At 37.5% G+C, this 20,280-nt stretch overlaps 1 protein-coding gene across 9 annotated transcripts in view; it reads left to right on the top strand.

The window, feature by feature from the left end:
- Positions 1 to 20,280, top strand: part of trpm3 (transient receptor potential cation channel, subfamily M, member 3) — a 148,211-nt gene that overhangs the window by 26,787 nt on the left and 101,144 nt on the right. For 8 of the 9 annotated variants that reach the window (XM_079870645.1, XM_079870643.1, XM_079870639.1 and 5 more), the window contains exon 1: positions 1,010 to 1,418. The exons of the other annotated variant lie outside the window; for it this stretch is intronic. In XM_079870645.1, coding sequence (XP_079726771.1) covers positions 1,284 to 1,418 — 135 coding nt within the window. In that variant the 5' untranslated portion in view covers positions 1,010 to 1,283. Of the gene's footprint in view, positions 1 to 1,009; positions 1,419 to 20,280 lie in introns of those variants that run through there. 9 annotated transcript variants of the gene reach the window in all.

The following is a 20,280-nucleotide window of genomic DNA, read 5'->3' as shown; positions in this document are numbered from 1 at the left end:
GTGCAGTACTTAGTATTCCATCCAGGTCTCTGTGACATCTCTCACATCTGCATGGCCAGGTGATGCCTGTGAAGAGTGGGGATTGATTGCTGAGATTCATTATTACGATCTGCTCCGCAGGGATGCCGACCTAGTGACTGCAGTGCAATGGCCAACTCTTCTACTGCATTCTCTCCATTTCTACTGCACCATTTATTTGTTTAAACACTTCTCCCTAAGGGAGATTTTTTTTCCCTGACACGTTTTCAGAGACAAGGGCATATAAGACCGTATAATAAACACTGGATTATTAAACCCATCCAATGGAAGGGAGCAGTTCAATCCAGTGTTGCGCTTTCTCTCTCTCTCTCTCTCTCTCTCTCTCTCTCTCTCTCTCCCCCCCCCCCCCCCACTCCATTATCCTTTCGATGGTCAATGCGTCATGTTTGGAAAGGATGGAGTGTGCAAGGATGGAGGAGTAGGAGGGGGCTACAGAGGAAGAGAAAAGAGAGGGAATAGAGGAGAACAGGTCAGAGGAGTATAAATAGAAGACATTGGGAGGGAATCGGGGAAATCTTTCCTCTCAGTTTTTCATTTGTGATCCAAAAGACCTAAAACAAGAGAAAGATGTAGTGGTAAAATGCAAAGATCAAAATGTATCATTTTTCCCATCTGCTTTCCATTATTCCTCATCAATTCCAGTGCTTTGCCTTCGCAGCAACTCTCAACCTCATTCTACAGCATGATTTCCTGAATCTTTTGTTTTTCCTTCTCTTTGTCAGTACGTACTATCATTCATGTTGCTTCCATCCATGTATTTTCTTTGCTCCTCTCTCTCGCTCTCTCTCTCTCTCTCTCTCTCTCTCTCACTCTCTCTCTCGCTCTCTCTCTCACTCTCTCTCTCTCTCTCACTCTCTCTCTCTCTCTCTCTCTCTCTCTCTCTCTCCGGGTTCTTCAAGACAGTGCCGCTCTGCTGCTCTACATCACAGCTACTGTTTTCCACTCTTCTCTCCTCTTCTCTTTGCTTCTTTCCACTCATTCAGACCGCATGCTCCCCGTCATCTCTGGCACTGTTGGGTCTGCGTGGCCAGTGGAAGTAGACCCGGACACCCTGTATGGTCTGAAGGTGTTTTCCCGTTCCTGTGGATCTGTGGGGAGGGGAGGGAGGGCAGGGAGGGGGTGCAGGTGAAGGGCTCCGTGTCGCGGGAAACAGGTTGCGCGGCTTTGCGGCAGGAGCTGAGGAGGGTCATGCTTAATGAGTTAAGAGGATTTCGGACAGAGACCACTCGTGCATCGCAGCCCCAATGTGGGGCCCTTTTCCGGATGGCGGGAACGTCCGGCCAGGAGCGACGAACCAGCTGGATGCTCCTCGGCCACTCAACTGGACCATACGGAAACTGTGTCATGCAGCCTTCCTTCCGTCTGTGCGCCTGCTTAAGGTACCCGTGGGATGGATAGATGGGGGGAGGAAAGAGACGATGAGGTCTTTTTAAGAGAAAAATACACAGGAAATATTTATTTTGTCTTCTACTAATTGAATTAGTTGTTGAAAAGACTGAAATAGTGAACAAAAAGACTTGAAAGCTCTTTTTTAAGCAGATTTTGAGTTTATCTGATACATTGTCCCTTTTGAAATGAGTTCTGTGACCTATGGGATTGATTCTCTAAAGCATTTTCGTCTTCTCAGAAATTCACTGCTTCATAGAGCTTTTTCTTGCAGTGCGCTGAACCAACTAACTTCGCCGTCTTTTTTGATAACGACAGGTACTCTGCTCATGTGGAAGTATATTGTCAGTTCGAACTGTTGAGGTCTAGCAGCTAAAATAAAAATTACATCACGTGGTGTGCAATAAGTGCTGTCGGCCTCTCAAGTGTAATGCTTTATTGCTTGCCCACAAATCACTTACAACTTGCACATGCCTTGCATTACCAGCATAGCGTTTCACATGAATCAAAAACGTATCAATTGTTTGCATGATAAAGATTACCTTTGCTGTGATATTTTGCTCAGAGATGTTAGCTAATAGGTAATAAAGCTTTCCTGCACACTTGGGACCATGGTAGTTGCTTTATGAGAGGGAAAGCTCCTAAGAGATCTCTGCTGGCAGTATAGTAATGTACCCAGTATGTAATGTAATTTCTTTTTTGTATTATTGTCAGTGATGTTATATACCTATTTTCTGCTCGTATTATAGCAATAGTACAGTATAGATAGGTCACAGACAGTGCTTTCTTATGTTTAGCGTTCTCAGGGGTGAAATCATCCCTCGGTCATGACTCACAGAGTAATGAGTGGATCATTATGTTCTTGATTCAGTTTTTCAGCACTAAAGGTGTAGTATTAGAGAGAACTGTGCTTTTCGTGTTGGCTGTGAAACACAGAGGACTGGTCCTATTCAGGCTTCCAGACAAAAGAAATGACTACGGTGTCAGTAGCTAGGTTTCCATTACAGATCTGCACAAAACTTTTGCGATATTTGCTAAATGTCGATAAAAAATTATTGCAAATTGACTGCGTTGTTATGCGACTAAAATGTCATTTTTTCTTCTCGCAATAAGTCATTCCAAAAATCATGGCAACAGATGTCAGTAGGTTTAAGTATATCACAGCCACTGCAATCGAAGATGTAGGCAATCCAAGCATTAATGACCAAGCAAAGCCCCTTATACTTGGGAGCGGCCACGTATGAGGTGTGTCTGGGTGTTTCTCCCTTCTATCTGCTTCGAGGTCTTGATAAATTGTGGCATTTCTTTGTTGTTTAGAATCCAGTATTCCCGTAATTCTTTTGTTTTTTATGAGTTTAATAAAAAACTGTCTTGTCTTCTGTCCAGTCATACCACGCCATCTTTAAAGAATGATCGACTTTTACATACGCCATGCAGGTGACTTGTAAATGCGAAATAACTTTTCATTGCATTTTTGCGAAAAATTCTTTTTTCGAATTGCCTGAAAAACCACCTCATGCGAGCGTAAAAACTTTTCTGCGATAAATGGGCGTTTTTGCGAAATTGACGTTTCCATTTTAAATTTCAATTTGCGCAATTTGAAGGGTTATGGAAACGCAGCTATTGACTCCTAAAATGAAAAAAAAAAAAAATAGGAGCCAAATGACCTTTAGTTGACATATTACTCATTTGCTTGAAAAATATGGTTAAAAATTGCTTCAGTTCACTAAGTGAGTTTCTTACTTACACAAGTCTGTGTGCCCCTGCATTCTAATATGTAGACTGTGAGGATTTACTGTAGGCTAAGTTGTATAAACTACTAGGGTGTTTTCTATAAGAATTTCATATGAAGTTGTTCCAGTTTGATGTTGTCACTCTAATGGTCTTGATTGTTTTTGTGTAATAAATAAAGTAAACTGTTAAGATGGTTTAGGTTCCAGCATGTCACTCAAAGGCCTAGTCCGTTCAGCCTTACAGTTGGACCTCATATGTTAGACAATAAAAAAATGGTAAAGTACAGTATGAACAGTATGAAATGTTTTAAGAAAGCCATTATTAATTAATTACAATAACTAAACTCGTGAATGTTTATTTTTTAATTACACAAAATGAACAACCAATCAGTAAATGGATTCTCACAAACCTTAAGTAATATTTTGCAATGCTGAAGGAAGCTATTTTCTGTGAATGTGTGAGACTTCTGATTCAACAGTCATAGATAAATAACTAGAAGAATAGCAAAGTAAAGTAGTAAACAGTAGTAAAGAGTCAAACTCCACACGTGTTTATGATTACGATAATAAATTAAAATAAAATAACAACTGTTTTTGTATAGCTAAAATCACTGGAAGCGGATAACACCAGATACCTCGCACATTTGAGTTACAAATGGCCAACTTCACAGGTTTTCATGTAAACAAAAAGAGTCACGGTTCTAAATGATACACTGTTTAAGTTAGTCTGATTCAAACATGTTCGATGCTGTTTCGATGCTGAGTCTTTTTGAGTGATTCATTAAAAAGAACCCATTCAAAAGAACCGAAGTGTACGGCATCCGAATGTTCGCAAACAGAATACCGTTGCGAAACTGTTTGGAATTTATTTCTGCTCCTGAGCGAAGAACGAGGGAAAGATTTGCCATGAGTAAACCTGTAATTTGTTCACGAATCAGACATAACAGCCTGTCCTGTGCTATGTGAGACAAATGCATACGAACAAGTACAAAGCTTTCCATATGATGTCCAATATACCACATTAACTAGAAATTAAAATATTGTCACATGTTTTATTTGTTTTGTCACCATTGGAAATATTTTAGTTGTGTTTTAAAGCCTTGATAGTCATGCAAGTATATAGTGTATAGTAAACATCGACTCTTTGCTTGTGAATTTGAATGGTAAAAGTATGAGATGTGGTTGTGTTTTGCATAATACATTCTATTGCTGAGTTACATAACAGTGATGGTGGGAATTTAGATCGATCATGGTTTAGCAATGGAGCATATTTAACCCACAGTATGTGTTGGCTTCAAGGTAAATGTTTTTGAGTGAATGTTCTGGGTTAGAGGGCAGCTGTGGTTTAAGCTGCAGGTGCTCTGTGTAGGTGACTGACCAGAGGAGTTAAAGATTATAAGAGTTGGACAGACTCTTGACTCCGCCCTACAAATGAGATTATCTCAGCGATGAGTAAACAGCTGTATGTTTGTCCAGCTCTGCTGAGGTGTAGTTTGCCAAATTCCAATAGTGCACTGAGGTGACGAATATTTCACTATTTGTGCATGTTTGTGAGTGTATATATGTGTGTGTGTGTGTGTGTGTGTGGCGGCGGCTATCTATCTATCTATCTATCTATCTATCTATATATCTATCTATCTATCTATCCTGTCACATATTTCTATCCTATCTATATCTATCTATCTATCTATCTATCTATCTATCTATCTATCTATCTATCTATCTATCTATCTATCTATCTATCTATCTATCTATCTATCTATCTATCTATTCTGTCACATATTTCTATTCTATATCTATCTATCTATCTATATATCTATATATCTATCTATCTATCTATCTATCTATCTATCTATCCTGTCACATATTTCTATCCTATCTATATCTATCTATCTATATATCTATATATCTATCTATCTATCTATTCTGTCACATATTTCTATCCTATCTATATCTATCTATCTATCTATCTATCTATCTATCTATCTATCTATCTATCTATCTATCTATCTATCTATCTATCTATCTATCTATCTATCTATCTATCTATTCTGTCACATATTTCTATCCTCTATCTATCTATCTATCTATCTATCTATCTATCTATCTATCTATCTATCTATCTATCTATCTATCTATCTATCTATCTATCTATCTATCTATCTATCTATCTATCTATCTATCTATCTATCTATCTATCTATAGGGGGAGTTCAATAGCTGGCAGGCCACTGCTATCCAGCATAGCAACACTGTCAACCTTCCGTATGTAATGAAAATACCTCAGAGCAAATGAAGGTTTGTGATTGATGTGGATCAATCTGTCATCGCACTGGAGCTAATCTAATTTGCTGATGCCTTTGTTTGGTTATCATGGAACACTGGTAATGAATCAGATGCTTTGGCACTTTGCACCAATTTCACATGGTTTGTATTCAGTTCTTCAGTATATCACCAATTTTGTTTCCGTAGAAAAATAAAAGTATACCAGCTTGGAATTCTAATTTTTGGGTTGTGCGTAGGAATATATCTTTAGGTAATGGAGAGGAAAAAAAGTATGTATGCTTGGAATTCAGAATAAAGGCTTATTTGCTGTTTTTGCAAGTTACAGCAATGTGTTGGATTTTTCCCGTTTAGCAGTTGGCACTGGAGTATGGAAGCTTGTTTCCGCCATTGAATTAAAAAAAAAAAAAGGTAGGCTAATTGTGACTTTATATAAACTCACAATTCTGTCTTTATAACATGCAATTGCGAGCTTTTATCACACAATTCTGAGAAAAAAAGTCAGAATTGCAAGTTTATATCTTCTATATTTTCTGTGTGTCCATGTTTAACTTTAAGTGTGCTTTCTGATCGAACTGTTGCATAATTTGCACAAAATGTTTATGTAAAGTTTTGTTACAAATTTCATGATTCATTTAGCAATTTACAAAAAGGGATGTGTGCAATTGGATTAGATTGTCCTCAGCAGCTCAGTGTTTAAAGACATCTGTCAATTATGTGATAATTAAGATGAATTACGTTTGTGGGCATGTTCGATGCTGGATTGCCAGAGTGGAAACATTCCTATTATATACAGTAAATGTAAAAGTTTCATATATCTTATGTAGGCTATTTCTTGTATTCACTAGCCTGAGTAAACTCATTATGTCAAATGAGATATTCAGCATGCATAGCTCAGAATATTTCATTGTCATATTTAATTATTTATTGTCAGTTTATTCTAAATTATGTAATACTATTTGCATTAATATTTAAGATTACAAGAATTACATTGGTTATCAGTATTAAGAAAAGTATTTAATCTGCTCTATGATAATCCAAGTCTAAAGACAAATGCAGTCTTCTGGCTCTCCTCTTGGTGCTTCAGAAGAGTGAAACCACATCTCAATAGCAAACGTCTTCAGGGTTGGTGGCAGGTGTTAGGACTATATACTGTATATTGAATATTATCTCAGTGACACTCTGACAATCTCATCTCTCTCTCATTCTCTCTCTCTTTGGCTCACTCGCATGTCTCTTGTTTCTCCTTTCTTTCTGCATGAAGCATATTTACTTTAATATACTCACTGTGTGGAAAAGGGATTGATATAGTGATGAAAGACCGATTTTCAATTCTGCTGTACACTGCAATTAAGCACTTATTCTTTAGAGAATCAGCGAATACACAAATAGCTACCTAAAGAAAATACTCAAAAGGATTAAAGCACACACATTTGTTTCATGCACTGACATCTCAGCAACTTGGATTTACTGATGTATAACTCAATTAAATTAATATATTCCCGTAGAAGACATGGTAATAAATGTTTTAGCTCCCTAACAAGCCAAATCCTTGTAAAACTTTGTCAGTATTGCTCAAGGAGAAGTCATTTGCACATCTAATTTGTCTTTTTTCAAAAATGTATTTAATGTGAATTTTATTTTCACATTTTCTCTTTGGTTTTGATTGTATGGTGAATTTCAATTTATAAATTGAAAATACACCTTGCACTAAATACACACCACTATTTTCAGGCAGAGAGGAATTAAATTGTTAAATTGTTTGTGTGTGTGTGTGTGTGTGTGTGTGTGTGTGACAATTAATGTAAACTGCTGATTGAAGCAAACTCTTGTAAATGGAAAAGGGGACATCTAATTCTTTGTGATTGTAAGCAAGCAGACTGATGCCTTGTAATAAGAAAATGTTGAAAACTGTATAATGGTTATATGTCTAGGCTTATGCAAAGTTTGATGCTAAGTCTGACCCAGATATTAGAGGTATTGTGCTTCAATTCTGGCCTCTGCTGTTTGTGGATTGAGGGCTTCTGCATTTCATGAGAAGTTAAATGCATGTCAATAAATGTATTATAAATAATTCACAGGGTCCTAATTATTCACTTAATCAACATAAAAGACAGTCTGGTAAATCTTCCCATACTTGAGGAGGGAATTTCTGAAGCAACGGTCTTTGATCACAGAGATTTTGGACAACAAAAGCCTGACCTTCTTTTGATAAGTGATGCTTGTTTTTTTACATGTAAGTCTATGCGAAAACATCTTCATGTCTAAATGAATAAAATTTGCATTGCTTTAATGAGTCAAATCGTGCAAATCTGAGCCGAAAAATAGTACCAACAGCTTCAAATGAAGTGCATCTGTCTGACTTTGTGGTTCAAAAAATGTCTCTTAAAAGCTTGGACAATCCTTCTGGTTTCTGATCTTTATTCTTTTGAATGTTAATAGCAAAACATAAAAAGCAATAGTTCTCATCTCAATGAAACATCTCATCATTTACTCACCCTCATGTCGTTTCAAACCTGTATGACTTGCTTCTGTGGAACATAGAAGTTTTGAAAAATGTTTTTGTCCAGACAATGAAAGTCAATGGGGTCCTAAACAATTGACTTTTATTGTATGGACCAAAAAAAGAAGCATTTTAATGAGAATTTTAATTTTTAGTGTAATTATCCCTTTAAATTTGAGAGTCTGAATGAATTTTCTACGATTGCTCATTACATTATCTTTAGGTTTAATCTCAAAGACAACATTTTGAAACATATTTTAGTCTTTGAGCAGTAAATCAGTTTGATTCTGGGCTTTCAAAGTACATAGAATTCTTTTCAGAGTTTCTCAAATGTATTTTATAAATAATTTTGGTTTAAAATAAATGAGCACCATGTGCTTTGATTTACATAGTCTTGAATAAAGGATAAAAAACATTGCATCACCAAGCAGCTCCTTCTGGTTTGCTGCCATTTCCCTGGAAAACATGAACGGTTTCAGTGATGAGGTGAAACGGGACAGTCTTCCCTCCTTTTTTCTAAATGGAGAATTTGGAATTAGCCTCCCTCAATGGGAGAAATCGTGAATGGGCTCTGAATGGGACAGGCCCTTTGAAGTTGGCCAGAAGTAAAAAGCTTCCCTCATCTTGAAAATGTGTGGTTAAATGTGCCGCATAGCCGTGTCAAAGACGTATGCAATGAGAGTCTCAGAAATGGAAATCACTTTTAATCTTTTTTTTTTTACTCTGCTCTTGTCTTTGCCTCTTGCAAATGGTCTCTAGGCACCTGATCCAATCAAGTATATCCTCTTCATGTGTGCTTTAAGATGCCCTCTCAGCACGTTTGATAGGCGTGAGGCATTATTATATGCTCTCTCTTTGTGTGTGTCCATTTACACACTGCGATTTGTGTGGCCAGAATAAATTGAATGTGTGAACACAGAAAATGAGAGTGGAACCAAGGGCTATTTTCAGGAACCCCGCTCTTATTGGGTGCTTGTGCGTACACACACACACAGTCCCCACATTTCAGATTTAATGGATATTGGACCTATGCTCCAGTTTCTTTCTCATTCCTTAAAGTGAGCTATTTCTGTCCCCTCACCCCAGAGTCCCAGATCTAACCCTGCACCACAGCTGTCCCCGGCTCACCACACCTATTTTTCACTCAATCACTCCCTCATGTTCTCACACAATCATTCCTATACTTCTTGATTTATTCATTTATTTCCCCTCTTTATGAATCTGGACAGCATGTTCTCTCATTTGTCTGTGGTGTGAATGGCATGACGTTTCTGCGTGTATCCCGGCCGAGCTTAGAATTGCTTCCACTGTTTCAGGAATAGAAACACATGGGGCTTCACCATGTCTGCTACAAAATACTTTCTTCTCACCTCTTGAAATAGAAGTTCCCATATAACTCTACTGTAAAGGTGAGCACAGGGCATGACTGGATTGTTTTTCTGTGTCTGTCTATCTGTCCGTCTGTCTGTCTATCTATCTGTATTTCTTTTTGACATTTATTTCATTTAGACATTTAATTTGAATATTTTTTATACAATATTCTGTAAAATATATGGATGGGATCCCGGCGTATGATGCCTTTTATTGTGTAAATCCAGCTCTAAAACAACCATCCTTGAAAATGAGCTGAATGTGTGTATTTGTACAAATATAGCCTATGGCTAAGTGTGGATGTGGGTATTATTTTTTATGTGTAGGCTATAGATGTGTGTCCATCATAGTACTCCTCTATTTGTAGGCATTCATTTGAAACTGAATATTATCTCGAAACCTGGACATAGAATCGTCCCACTCATTCTAGAGCTACAAATGACACAAACAGTTGACAGTGAAGGCATTTCCCAGATTAACTCTAATGGGGTGTTGGTATAAAGAGTTTTAGCTGGCACATACACGACAGACTGTTTCTCAGTTGGTGACTTCATTGTAATTCATAAAGATAGATAGAAAATGAGCTTATGGAGAGCATGTTAAAATGTGGTGAATAATTTAATTGAAATTTGTACATTCTAAATATTCTATTTAACATAAAATACTATATATATATATATATATATATATATATAGAATATTTAGAATATACAAATTTCAATTAAATGAAAATATTTATATTTCTTCTTCTTCTTCTTCTTCTTCTTCTTCTTCTTATTCTTATTCTTATTCTTCTTATTCTTTTATTTTATTTTTTTCCATAAAGCATCTTTTACATTAAAACATTAAAAACTGTGTCAGGAGGCAGCAACTTTGACAATGAATGCACCAAATGAAGCCAAATATTTTTCATTAGCATCAAGATTGGGGTTAAACCTGTAAAAAGAAACTTTTTTTTTTGTACAGTATATTGTTTTTTTGGTGATTTTCCTTTTATCGTGACAGGACAGTAGAGAGATGACAGGAAACGAGGTGGGAGAGAGACGAGGGATGGGATCGGGAAAGGTCCACGAACCGGGACTCGAAATCGGGCCGCTCGAGCGCAAAGGCGCTACATGTCGGCGCACTGACCACGAGGCCATTGGCACCGACCTGTAAAAAGAAACTTACAGAGTGTGGCACTAGCTACTGATTTTATAGTGATTTTACTGATTATATAATCATAAAGGTAATTTAAACATAAAATTAATATTGTTTTAAAATTAAAATATTGATTCTGCTTATCGATTCCTGTGTGCGCATTTTAATGTGGCGTTAAACCATTCCAGCGATTCGGCACTTGCATGTAGTTTTCTGTGATGGGCACATCAAGAGTGCACACACAAAAGCCGCCTCTCATTTGAACAGACAAATACACACAAAAAAACTATGTAAAAATATCCTTATAACAACAGTCGGTTATGTCTTAAGTGATCGTATACAGTTGAGAAAGATAACGTGTAACAGTGTATTGAATCCGTGCATTAGGTCTTAAAGTGACAGCAGGCTAATGAACCTGTTGCCGTGTGTGTCATTAATATTAATCAAAGAACAAGAGAAAAAGAAAAGCACTCACTGGTCTTGACTGAATAACTTTTGCAACTTTAATAAGGATTCATCTACATTTTATTTATAAAACGAAAACTGTGCAGTGTTATTTTACATTTGTTCTCAATTTCTGAACTTTGTTCAGGTGTGTTTATTTTTGCTAATTTGCTTATTTGTTCTTAATGTATTACTGACTGTACGCTTGTCTTTAATAATGTTTGAAATCTATATCAGTTAGTCTAGTTTATTATTTATTTCTTTAACACAAAATGACTGGAAAACACTGCGTCATGATCGCAATGCGATCGGATCCCGCAAGTCCTATAGCTTTTAGCCAATCAGCATGTCATGTCATTCCGTGATCTACGCATTGTCTTATGTTGTGTTTGTTCAAGACCACCTGCTCTAAATAAAGATATGTGATCTACTATGGTTTACTGTTACAAACCAAAACGTGGCACAAAAGCATCATGTGTTTTTACTGTTTACACATGCGTCGGCTGCACTTTTTCATACAAATACTTGATATAGTTTGTTCTCTTACTGAAACAAATATGCTGGTTGTATTCTGCTGTAAAGTAAAGTCAAGCTTCTAAGCACTAAGAAGACACCTAGTTTTGTGGTGGATAAGCAAGTGGTTTACGTAACACGATAACTTAGTAGTGCCCCCTGCTTCGTATTTACGAGGTTAAGGTTAATGATTAATTAATTTAAATAGATTTATTATGGGAATTTATGTAAATTAACATCCCTACTCTCTATATTTTAATGTTTTAATCAATGATTCAAACATAAAACCAGTGTGAAATAAATGTTAAAAGCTGGAATAAGAAAGCTGCAAACTGCATCTCTCGTTCAAACTCGCTCTACTTCGTACACTGCGCCAGCCCTCTCTCCTCATTGGATTATAAAAAAGTAAAATGCCCCTTAAATTAGATTTTAGTTGTCGGTATATGCCTTAACATTACTGCAATAATGATAGAAACCGGTACAACAGGTACTTTTTACAGATCCAGTTTCAAACTCACCTTTACTATCTTTATTTTGCTTAATATAAAATAAAAGGTGCTTTAAAAAGTCCTTGAATCTGGTGTTTTATGAAAGAGTGGGCACCCTGTGTTGGTGATTTGTGGACTGAAAAGCTTTCTGTAACTTGTTCTTTCATGACACATTATTTCTCTTGGTTTCCACGCCAGCACTGTCTGATCTGATATCTATGGTTTAGAACAGAGTATTCTGCGGCAAATTTGAATGCTTTTCACTAGATCTCGCAGCGATGTTATTAATTCTGCGACGAAATTAATCACTTTCTCACTGGATCTCCCAGCGCTGTGTACATGGTGTCGCGTAATTGAGATCAGCCCACGAGTAATCCTGTTCTGAGCTTGCGGTGCGATATCTATTATTGGTCCAAGCTGATAAACGGTCCACGCTGTGCAGCTCAAATGAGTAGTGCTGTTTCTTTCCACTTTCGTTTTGTTTGGCGTTGGATGTTTCTCATATGCAACAGAAATGGCAGCTCTTATCAATTGGGCAAAATGGTGGGGGCACCAGTGCGACCTCAAACAAAATGTAGTCGCATCGGCAGGAAAAAAGGTCGCAAATTGTGACCATTTGGTCTCAATCTAGAGCCCTGTATGGTTTTTGTGCACATGTTTTACATACTCTCCCCTATCATCTTACCTCCTCATCATTCACCGCCACATTCATATCAGCTGCTTATCGTGTAATACATCAAACAAGCTTGCCGCAGGCCTGCAAAATCTGCATGTATTATTCATTAGAGATGCATAACGGGAAATCCACGGCTATCACAGGAGCTATTGCACTTATCTAACATATCACAGAAGAGGCGGCTCATTTGTGAAGAAAACTGGCATTCCATTTGTGTGGTACTTGAGCAAAGAAGGGAATGTGTTCAGAGAATGCTGTGATGGTGTGAGAGTGCTTGGTAGGAATTGTATCTAAATTTGAGCACAGAGATGCCATCTCCTCCCCTCGGAGTGCGAAGACATGCTGACATTGGGTAATGACCCTGAGGGTTTCGATAAATCGGAATGAAAAAGTATGATGAAAAAGTTTTGAGACTTAATGACTTAACATTTTTTATGAATTTATCATAATGTCAAATACAATTTGTTCAGATATCTGTAAACAGTGCTTGTTTGTGTCAGGTAAACAAATAATTTGTGAAGCATAATATTCATTGGTTTTGAGGCTGAAGCATAATGGGGATTTGATGTTATTTGGTGATAAGACAGAAACACACAGCAATCTTTCACACAAGTGTATTCCAACACAGATACACTTCATGGATGAGCAGTCCCTAAAAAGCATTTGGTAACACTTTATTTTACAGTGTCCTTGTTACATATGTTACATGTACTTACCATAGTAATAACAGTAAATTATGCATAATTACATGCAACTAACCCTCAAACAAATCCTAATCCTACCCTAACCCTATAGTAAGTACATGTAGTTGCTTAATATTACTCAGTACTTAAATATATAATTACACTGTAACAATGACACCTTAAAATAAAGTGTAACCAAACATTTTATGAAATACCTTTGGCCATGGTAAATAATAGTTCATCCAAAAATTTAAATTCTGTCATTGTTTGTCAAAAATATCTCTGTTCAGTGGAACATAAATGGAGTTCTCAGCATAATGTTTGCTTTTTTCTATAATATTCATAGTCATATGGGTTTGGAACACCATGAGGTTGAATAAACAATGCCAAAATTATTTTTCTCTTAAGAAGATATCCTCTTTTTTTGGACCTTATCTTTAAAGGTGCCGTAGAATGGATTATTTTATTATTTTATAATGTTTCCTGGGGTGCCCTTATAATGTTAGTATGTTTTTTAGATCAAAATTTGTTATAATTTAGAAATAAAAGGCATATTTCCTAGCCTGATTTCATTCCCTGGATTGAACACTCTGTTTGAAGGGGCGTGTCTGCTGTGAGACTTCAGTGTTGTTGCCCACTGCTGTGATTGGCTGACATGCTTGCATATGAAATATCTGGCATTACATGTAGAGCTATCTGGAAAACTTTTACTATTACAGCTTTTATACGTTTTTACTATTACAGCTATCGGGATTAACGAATCATGAGAAGTTTTTTAAGTATTTAGATCTATTCCAGCATTGAGCAGATGACAGCCTGTTGATCGCGTGAATGAAGATCTTATCACTGCAACGCGATTTACTGATGCATAAACAGTGTTGAACGACTTTGAGAGAAAGATTATCTGTCTGAACTTGAACAATTACACATCAGAAATTCACATAACCCACTGGTTCTCCAGAGGCTCGGATGAAGGAACTAAAAAAATACTTTTGTGTTCATTTGTACATCCAAACACTGAGCAACTGCCATGCTTCGTTCGCTCGTTTGCAAGCCACGATGTCTCTCGAGGAAAAAACAATATCGCGCTGGATCTAGATAACACAGTGTAAATTATTGTTAATAAAATCACTACTTACCGCTTGCGGGAATATAACGTTAGTTGAAATTGCCCCCTTCGTCCGTTTGAGACGCCAAGAGAAGCCTGGCTGCTTGATATATGTTCCAGGTTAGAAAAACAGTCCGTGGTGAAACGGGCAGAGCAACTAACAACTTCGAATTAAACTGTAGCGGTATCCGATTATAGATAGATCTGCCATTTTCCCTATGATCCTCGCTTGTTTCTTCACCTGCAGAACTTCTGATGATTCGGCTGCGCAGTTTCGCCTGGCATTGAACATGGGCTGGCATATGCAAATTTTTAGAGGCGTACATATTAATGATCCCAACTGTTGCGTCACAGTCGGTGTTATGTGGAGATTCGCCTGTTTTTCAGGGGTGTTTTTCAAAAACGAGATTTAAATAAGAAAGGGAAAACTATGGTGTTTGAGACTCACTGTATGTCATGTCCATGTACTGAACTCTTGTTATTTAACTATGCCAAGATAAATTCAATTTCACATTCTAGGGCACCTTTAAGGTCCAGTATGGGTAGGTCAGTTTGTACCCAAAGCTGGTTTGCCCTTTTTCTGACCTGATCTCTTTTGTTCAAGGTTTTGAAGTCCTTGCCTCAGTTATCTACCCATGAATTTATTTAGGTTGAATGGTTGGAGGCAGTTTTTGTATTTGCTCTGCTGGGTTTCTGTGCTGGTGGTCATTTGGTGTGTGTGGTGACAGTAGTGTGCCCTGAATCTCTGGCAGTGGGTCTTCTGTTAATCCTTCCTCACAGCTCAGGACTGAATGTTCCACACGCTGCCACACACACACATACAGCGTTGGGTAGATTCTGAAATGCATCCTGGTACTGATTGCAAATTACACAATTAAAAGCTTCAGTAAATGGATACTCATCCTCATACCGTCCCAGATGTAAATGACCTTTTTTCTTCAGATGAACACAAATGAAGAAGATTCTTCAAAAACCACACAAAATGAACACGGCGGTAATCCATAAGACTCCAGGTGATGAATCAATGTCTTCTGAAGCGAAACGATAAACTTTGTAAACCATCACTTCTGGCCAGTGGTCAAATGCAGGTTCATGAGTTCATGCTTGAGGGTTGTCACTTCTCACGCGAGTTTCACAACTTACATCACGCTTCACAACATGCTGACATTTACCCAATTGACAGTTGGACTGAAACAATGGTTTAAAGAGATAGTTCACTAAAAATTTAAATTCTGTCATAATTTTCTTACCCTCAAGTTGTTCCAAAGCTGTATGAGTTTCTTTCTTCTGCTGAACAAATTAAAAGAAGATAATTTGAAGAATATGGGTAACCAAACAGTTAATGGGACCCCATTGACTTCCATAGTATTTTTTCTCCTCCATACTATGGAAGTCAATGGGGTCCCATTAACTGTTTGGTTACCAACATTCTTCAAAATATATTCTTTTGTGTTCAGCAGATATTCAGAAATTTCAGGGACCCATCCACTTGCATTATATTTTCTAAAAATATCCGTTTGAGTTCCACAGAATATAGAAAGTCTCGGACAGCATGAGGGTGAGTAAATGATGAGAGAATTTTCATTTTGGGGGGAGTATCCCTTTAAGTGGTGCGGTAATCTAATCTAAAAATATTTTGTTTATATAATTAATATTTGATAACTTTTGATCTAGTTTGATCTAGCTATTATTAATTTGATGTCACATACAACTATTGTAGCCTGACTACGTCAGACTTCGTACTTCCGCTCAATTTCATTTCGCTTCTGTACTTAGTCTGAGACAGCTTCAGAGCTTTCTGTTTGCCACCGGTCTGGAAACAGCCGGGCCAATCAACGAACAGAGGGCGGGCTGAGAGCCGTGACGTACACGCTGATTGTACCGTGGATGCGTAGATTTACTTAACTTAACCTGCAAAAGTCGTTCACAGCCATGTTCACTCCGGTATTTCGCTCGATGGTTTTGTTTTCACATCATACATGTGTTTACAGTGAAAGTTAAATGCGGCCGAGCATGCGCATAACACACGCCATAACCAAACGTTATGTGATTGGCTTACGGGTAACCAATGATTTTAAACTTCAGACAAGTGCCCCCTAGCAAGAGAGAAAACACTTCTCTGTTATGCCATTCCAGACTCTGTCTACGAAGCAAAGAGAAGTAGCAGAGTCTGGTATTACCAGGCTACAACTATTGTACTGTTTTGACAAAAAATTTAAACAAAAAAGTGAAAAATATTCCTTTAACTAGAGCTTGTTAACTGGTTTTGCATCAGATTTGCATCAATAACAGGGACAAATATTGTATATTATATATTATTAAATATTGTATTATGTATACAAGACCTATTTAAAAAAAAAAAAAACTTTTTCTAAAAAAGGTGATAAACCCGTTTAATTTTCTATCCTAACTGCACAATTATGTGGTTAATTTCATTGTGTTATTTGCATTTAGCTGCTACTTTAACATCACAGTGTTTTTCAGTTTAGTTAGAGTTTAGTTCCAACTCTAAAATGCACCTGAATTAGCAGATCAACGTTTTTGTTGTTTACTTGAGAGAGAAAAGAACCATCCAGGTGTGTTGAATTATGGTTAGAAAAAAAAACTCTGCTGGAAAGTGTCTGTCCAAACTAGGAAAGGAATAGACCTGTGACCCAGTTTTGGGTTGTGACCACAATTGCGAACCACTGCCTCAAGATACACCTTAAATAAAATTGCACCTAATCTACCTCTAAAGGTGCAAATATGCACCCTTAAGGTTCTAATGTGCAGCCTTAGGTGGAGTACTCTGAGGGCACTGCCCCAGTGATCATTTTTGTATTTAATTTTTTTATTTGTTGACTATATAATCCAGATAGCATATAGTCTGTTACCACACAACAAACACTGTGACACTGCAAGCAGCTGCCACTGAGCTTGACTTTATCAGAGAAAGGAGAGGGATAAAAACAAAGGACTTGTGAAGGCAGAGATGGAGGTAATGGGAGAAAGATGGAATGGAAGAGTTAGCGTTAGATAGCTTGAACCAGAGCCAAAGCGAGCAAAAGGAAAGAGGATGTGTCGGATGTACCGCGGCTTTCGCTGGGGCCGTGTCTTATCAGCTTTTCCAGACTCTCTCAGAGTCACATGTCCTAGTGAATTCATTGGAGAGTCAGTCTCTCTGGTAGCTGGATGGCTCTTAACCCTGAAACCACTGATCCCTGATCACTGCCCAGCCAGAGGTCACATGATCTGCAGCAATCACTCACGCCGCCTTACAGGCCTGTAAATACCGCTGTCTCCGAGGACCACTGTCAAGGTTCCCTTGGTGCTTTCTGACATCCTTCATGTGGATGCCTTCGAGTCATGCCATTTCAGCACTGAGCTGCCCAGTGCCCATTTGACACATGCAATAGACACAGTGTAAGAAGAACGATTCAATGTCAGTCAGACACCATTGTTGTTTTTCATTTTACCGTTTCAGGTGCCTTTTGTGAGAGCACTCTTGTGAACAGACATTTTCAAGTGGGTGGATCTGTATTCTGTGCCTGCTCTCTAATTTCATCATGATCATTATAAAGAAATACTTTCTGAGCCGTAATGAGACAATAGCTCTGTTACAAAACCTAGTGAACTGCCTCCACAGGCATGTTAAGGCATTAAGACAGTAAGGCTGTTTCAAATAGTAGGCAATTGAATTATGCTATATCCAAATTCTATTCACCTTATTTGTAATGTAAGAGCGGGTGCGGCCATTTGTAAATTATTTGGCTTCTGGTTAGGGTTATCGTATTTATAAACACACACTGCTTTGTAGCAAAAATAGTTTAACTATTTACTTCACTTTATTCTTCTTTTATTCATTATTTACCTATGATAGCTGTCACATGTATGTTCTTTCTACTTTTCGCGTACTGACGACACCATTGTCAAAACGATCCCCATTCACACGGATCCGCGAAAACGACTGAAAACGCTGTATTTTGCTGCCAGGCCATTAGATTGCGATGAAACACTATAGACTGAACACGTAATACGCATGTGCATGACGTCATTGTCTTCAGAGATTCGCGTTTTTGGTGTTTACATGAAGACAGTTTTCAAAAACTTGCACTTTGAAACCCGTTTTCAAAGGTTTGCGTTTTTAGGCAGCCAAAACGCAGTTGTCGTGTAAATGAACGGCCAAAACGCATAAAAAGTTTTATGTTTTTAATTGAAAACGGTGTCGTGTAAACAGTCCCTTAGTTTGTTTTCATCAGTCTCATGTGATCCTTTGTTTGTTACAGAACAAAAGGTAGGTGCAAACACTCTTTACACAGACAAGACCGGACACAGAACAAAGAAAAAGGAGGAACTTAAGTAGCAGTACCTCCTTTTTCTTTGTTCTGTGTCTGGTCTTGTCTGTGTAAAGAGTGTTTGCACCTACCTTTTGTTCTGTGGCTAAGTGAATTATTATTAAAACTTTGTGTTGAGTCGTCGTCTTATGTGGATAATTGTCAGCTGTTACCGTCGTGCAGACAATGCAGTTCCGCGGTTTAAACTGAAGTCACGCAGAATATAAGATAGTAAATAATTAATTGATGAGTTTTCAATACAATATATAACTGAGGGTATAATTTTACTCCCAAATCAAACATATCTGACACAAAATAATGAATGATAATCCACATTTTGCTGCCTGGATTCCAGTTATTTCTGCGAATTGCAGCGATCCATTTGCTTCTCTTTTCTGTAGCTTTCGGCAGTCTGTAAAAAGATAGCTCTGATTTTGTTGTTGAATCTATTTGTACAGTCAATCGCAAAGCTCTATCCCATTTTAGAAGTGTTTTGTGTTTTTTGCGGCATTCAAGCAAACACCAATGCTTCCACTCAGCCTATTTGCCACTCAGTGGTGTAACCGTAGTGATTCCTGTCTGCTGTGACATCACGTGCATAACCGCTATTGGGCGATAATTTTTTTTCTTTCAACTATTTGACTTTAATTAACGGTTAGATTCTCGTGAATATTTTGAATGAAAGACTAAGAGGAGAAACTGCAAAAACAAATTTTCACAGTCAGTTTTGCTCATATTTGCCCAGGGTGCCAATATTTTTGGAACCCACACCACTGTATGTAGGCAGTAAGCTGTGCAGTAGCTCACTATGTTTTGGAACAGAGCCAGTGTTTAATCATTTGCATAGCTTGATCTATAGCTGAATAATTAACTGTACAACAACAATGACAGCACAATCAAATTGTACATTTACCTTATGATGTAGGTAATAATGAGATATCTGTGATGAGGCAGGATTGTGGTTACAAACATTCCCCATGGCATGAATAATTCATGCAAACTACTCTTTACTGCAGTACAGTATATGCTAAATAACAGTGCTGATGATATGCGTACAGAATGTGCATGTGAGCTATGATACAGGTATATGAAATTAAATAGTCTTTTTCCTGACACAGACCACAGAAAACACAAAACAGCACACCATTTTACTTTAACTTTGAAGCGTAGCCTGCAAGCAAATACTGCTTTATCATATTGATACACACTAGTACACTAGAGCAGGATCAGTCATGTGTACTACTAAGAGAGGCAATGCAGCACAAATCAATGTCAAGAACAGACTGTAATATCAGATTTTACAACAAAAGGTCACATCGTGTGACATCGGCACATTTATCCTATCACATTTAGTAATGAATCTGCCTGCCAATCTCTCTTTTGCGGCATCAAATGCATCCAAGTGTGCAAATGCAATTTAGCATGCACAAGAATGAAAAAAAATCACATGCATAGAGGAAGAGATATCTACAGTACTGTGTAATTTGTTGTAGGTGATCTTTAATAATAATAATAATTAATAATAATTTGTTACATTTATATAGCGCTTTTCTGGTTACTCAAAGCGCTTTACATGGAAGGGGGAATCTCCTCAACCACCA

Source organism: Squalius cephalus, assembly GCF_949319135.1.
Source record: "Squalius cephalus genome assembly, chromosome: 5".
Taxonomy (NCBI): Eukaryota; Metazoa; Chordata; class Actinopteri; order Cypriniformes; family Leuciscidae; genus Squalius; species Squalius cephalus.
Note: the sequence above shows the minus strand (reverse complement) of the source record. Positions and strands in the feature narration are given on the sequence as shown.